The 4,805-nt window shown below is 35.8% G+C and overlaps 1 protein-coding gene across 1 annotated transcript in view; it reads left to right on the top strand.

The window, feature by feature from the left end:
* Positions 1–2,793, top strand: part of irx3a (iroquois homeobox 3a) — a 3,411-nt gene extending 618 nt beyond the window's left edge. Inside the window, exon 2 of the mRNA XM_077714000.1 lies at positions 839–2,793. Within this exon, the coding sequence (XP_077570126.1) occupies positions 839–1,870 (1,032 nt within the window). The 3' untranslated portion in view covers positions 1,871–2,793. The remainder of the gene's footprint in view (positions 1–838) is intronic.
* Positions 2,794–4,805: the final 2,012 nt, after the last annotated feature.

Raw genomic sequence — 4,805 nt, 5'->3', positions numbered from 1 at the left:
AAGTAAAAAAAAAAAAAAAAAAAGTACTTTCATGACTTTTCCAACTTAGTCGCAGCAAGTGGTTTAAAAATTAAACAAAAAAATAGCAACTTAAAAATGGTAACGGAAGATTTAGACTTCAACTATGCACGGAAATTAAATACTTATGTAATTGCATGTTACTTGTTATATTAAAATGTATTGGATTGGGTTTTTTTTTGAAGTATGCATTTTTAATTAATAAATAAGTAAAATCTAGTGAATGATTAAATGAAATGAATTACATCCGAGTGTGAACGCACACAAATGTTTAAACAAGATAACCGTGTAGACTAAAATAGCATGTTTAACGTAATTGTATTTGACTTTAAAAGTAAAAACAAATAAATCTCTTCATTAATCGTTTCAAAGTAAAGTAAATAATGCATCGAAAGTGACTTTTTGAAGTGAAAAAATATAATGTACAATTGAGAAAAGAATAAAATAAACGATATCACACACATTTTTCAGTTTTAAAAGTAACAAGTACAATAATAAAAAAACAAGCGTACATTTAAAAAAAAGAAAAAAGTTTATAAAAACATGTGATAGATCGTAAAAGTGAAAAACAAGAACAACAAACAATGCTTCAAAGTTGTGGTGCATGCAAACATAACAATAAATCACTGCGTAAACATGACTCATTGGAGCAGAAAATGATAACCAAATGTAAAAAGTGTTTGTTTTCCACTTTAAAAGTAAAAACACGCTTATTCCACACTGATGAAATCGACTTAGTAATTTATCCCATTCGAATTAGAGGGTAACATTATATGTGTGTGTGTTTTAACCTCCCCCCCTCCCCTCTAAATGTGTCCAGGGTTCCCAATACGAACTGAAAGACAGTCCGGGTGTGCAACACGCCGGTTTCGCCCACCACCACCCGGCCTTTTACCCCTACGGCCAATACCAATTTGGCGACCCATCCCGGCCTAAGAACGCCACAAGAGAAAGCACCAGCACGTTAAAAGCATGGCTCAGCGAGCACCGCAAGAATCCATACCCCACTAAGGGCGAGAAAATCATGCTGGCCATCATCACCAAGATGACTCTGACCCAGGTCTCCACTTGGTTTGCCAACGCCCGTCGGAGGCTCAAGAAAGAGAACAAAATGACGTGGGCACCTCGGAACCGAACCGACGAGGAGGGTAACGTCTACCCCAGCGACCACGAAGGCGAGGAAGGTGACAAACGAGAGGACGAGGAGGAGATCGACCTGGAAAACATTGACACAGAGAATATCGAGAGCAAGGACGACCTGGATGAACAGGACGACCTGCATTCGGACTTGAAACTAGACCCGAGGAGCGATTCAGAGGGTTCGGACGGCTATGAGGATTTACCCGAGCAAAGGTTTCTTAAGGCGGGGCTACACCATCACCACCATCACCACCATCTCCAAATCCACCACCGTGGCTCGTCCCCGTCAGAGCTGAAAGGAGACGGGGAAAAACTGAACTCGGGTCCGGCTAGCTCGCCTCCTTCAGAGAACAGTCAAGCGCCGGCTCTGAAACCAAAGATCTGGTCCTTGGCGGAGACGGCGGCGGCCCCGGACAATCCGCGCAAGTCCCCGCAAGTAACTGCCGCGCCGCCGGCCTCTCACCAACAGCACGGTTTGGTCGCCCCGCACAGACTTATCGCGTCATGTCCCGCCATGGGGAAGATCCAGACTTGGACCAACCGAGCCTTCTCGGCCCATCAATTGGCTCTCTTCAACTCCAACCACTACTTAGGCCTGGCCAACCAGGCCGGAGGCGGCCTGGCGTTGTACGCCGGAGGCCGGCACGCGGAGGACAAGGGGCCCGGCGCCGGTGCGGACTCAGCCCTCACAGGTACCGGTCCACGACACTGAGAATCAGAGTGTGTGTTTGTTAGTGCGTGAGTGATTTTTTTGTTTTTTGTTTTTTTGTCCACTCGCAAAAAGACTCCAAAGCCCATTTCCATTCATTCACTTCTTTTATTTTAATGCCGTTTTTTTTCCTGGTGGTATATCTTTTTATTTTTATTTTATTTTAGTTTACCTCTTGTAGGCCACACACAATGTGTGTGCGTCAACATAAGTGTGTGTGTGTGTGCAGACCAGAAAGCAGTTACAAATAATGATAATAATATTAATAATGTCCCTGTTTTTTTTGTACTTTTCGTGTTACATGCTCCACTTTTTTGTGCATTATGATTATTGTTTACAATGTAAGCTAGAAACTGTCCGATTTAAAGAGTATGTTTTATTAATATGCAGTCATTACAATTTAAAATTTCGGTGGTTACTCAAGAGGAAATGTTTAGTGCCTTTTGGCTGCAAAATGTTTGGTTTTTTTCCACCTAAGAAATAATGTCTATCCATTGACGTTATTTTTTTTAATACAAATTTTAATTCGTATTGCTTTTTCTTTTCAAAAAGAAATGGTCACTTTTTTGTTATTTTAAAAATCCCAGCCCTCTTCTGTCTTTTTTTTAATAATGTTCGCAATTTGAATATGGAATGTAAAATAGATAATAATACCATCTGTGTATAGCTACATTGTAAGCATGTCCAGTGTAAAAAAAAAAAAAAAACTACAAAAAAAACTTGCTAATGTTAAAAATGTATCAACCCTGTGTGTAGTCTGTGGGTTTTTTTTTTTTTTTTTGTTGGTTTGTTTGTTTCTCCCCTTATTTTTATTTGTGAGAATTTGATGTTGTTATCTTTTTGTATATAAAGTTAATAATATGTACATACTTGTGAACCAAAATTGTACAAGAAAAGTCTATATTTTTGGCTAATAATAAATGAATTGCTGCAACTTTAAAGAGAAAAACTTGTCTTGAAAGTCAATCTTACTGAGGGAAAAAAAGTAATGTTAATATGCATTTTCAGTATTAGGACTAGCAATATTTCGAGGTACAATTGGATATTAATATTCCGACATTATCCTCACATTAAAAACGAGTAATTTAGAAAAGCTTGTCTGAAGATGCAGCATAGTTGTGTTTTTTTTTCTTTTTTTATCATTAAGCTCGCAAAGAAACTAACTCTCATCACTCTTTTTACAACACACACACACACACATACATATACACACACATAAACACACTCCTCCTCTCTCTCTCAATTAACTACACTCCTATAATTGTAATTTATCGTCGGTGTAAAACTAATAATAACGTCATTTATTTGTGTTTGCAATCCTGAGAGACTGCAAGTGTGTTAAAGTTGGTGTTAGAGCTCCCTCTACAGTCTGTTGCACACACAGTCCCTGCTACAGTAGCAACACACACTCACACCCACCCACACACACTTAAAATTATGCTTGGGCATGCTTATCATATTTAATATCTCTAGGTAAATCTCACTAGATTTTTAGGTTTTCTAATATAATGTGAAAAATTAGTTTTGAGTGCAATTTTGTGTTGTATATTTTAACTAAGTTGTCATTGGAATCATTTTTTAGAGAATTACTTGCTATAATACTTTGGCGAATACAAAAAAAAAACTTTAAAAAGTATGACATTTCTTTTAAAAGTTTCAATTTAAAGCAAACTTTTGAAGAAACTAATTTTGCAGATTAATTTTAAATCAGACAATGGATAAAAATAGTGCTAATAAATGAAATTTAACATTAATGGCACATTTTTTTCAGACTTTTTCGTTAAGTTTGTAATATAATTTAGGAACAATAATTAGCAAAAGTCTGAAGTATGTTACAAATGAATTGAGAATGAATGAAAGATGAAAACAACCCCAAATATTATGAAGTAGAAAATCTATGAATTTCAAATGATGCGTAAATAATTCGTTTAGAAAGAGATCTAAGGAGTCAATCATTACTTTTTTCAAATAAACACAAATAACCTACTTGAAAAAAAATCCCACAACAAAATAATATTATTTCATTTCTTAGCAATTTAACTTCTAAGCATATATTTGATTTCTCTCATTTTTAAAAATTGGAGAGTGACAACTGACGTCTGTTTAAACATCTTCAAAATTAGTCTAAAACACACAATTTTCTGTCCAATCAATTAAAAAGCGTAAAAAGCTCATGTCAGAGCACCATAATGAATATTTATAAGTGGCTTGAGATGCTTTAAATTCCACCTTCTTTTAAATTTAGACACTTTTTTATTTTTAGTAATTGGGTGGAGCATAAAGACAATAAATAATTATGGGTTAAGCTTAGTAATGGATTAAAAATACATTTCAGAAGAACAACAATCATTTATATAAGATGTTTTTTCTTGCAAATAAAAGGAATGACGTAATTAGTGATAATTTTAAACAAATAAGTAGGATTTTTTAAATTTATTTTTCTTATAGAAAGGCAATTCCTGATTTTTTCATTTATAATTAGGTTTATGATTGGACATTTTCCTCTTAAATTCAAATTTATCTCCTTCCAATATACTTCACCAACCCTGGTGAAGATAACATTCCATCACAGATGTTTATGAATGAAAAGTAAAGTAATCGGCTCACAATTATAGCCAAGAAAAAGACAAAAACCAGACATATGTTTTGATTTAGTTTAGGAAGGCTGTCAAAAAAAACACAGAACAAAAAAAAAAAAAAGATGGAGTCATTCAAAGAAATCGAATCAGCCTTTCCCTAAAAAAAACTGCTCATTGATCCAGTCTCGGAAAAAAAAAAACGAATGAAAAGGGTCTCCAATGGAGCCATCAGAGGGCCCCCTGTGTAAGAATGAGCTTAGATTGGAGTAAATAAACACCAGTGTGACCCATTGGAAAAATATGGTGGTGGGGGGAGTACGGAGGTTCCCCCATTGCTTGGAAGAAGAAGCTCCAAATAA

The sequence above is a fragment of the Stigmatopora nigra genome, chromosome 3 (genome assembly GCF_051989575.1).
Source record: "Stigmatopora nigra isolate UIUO_SnigA chromosome 3, RoL_Snig_1.1, whole genome shotgun sequence".
Taxonomy (NCBI): Eukaryota; Metazoa; Chordata; class Actinopteri; order Syngnathiformes; family Syngnathidae; genus Stigmatopora; species Stigmatopora nigra.
The sequence above is the reverse complement of the archived record's forward strand: the minus strand, read 5'-3'. Positions and strand labels throughout refer to the sequence as shown.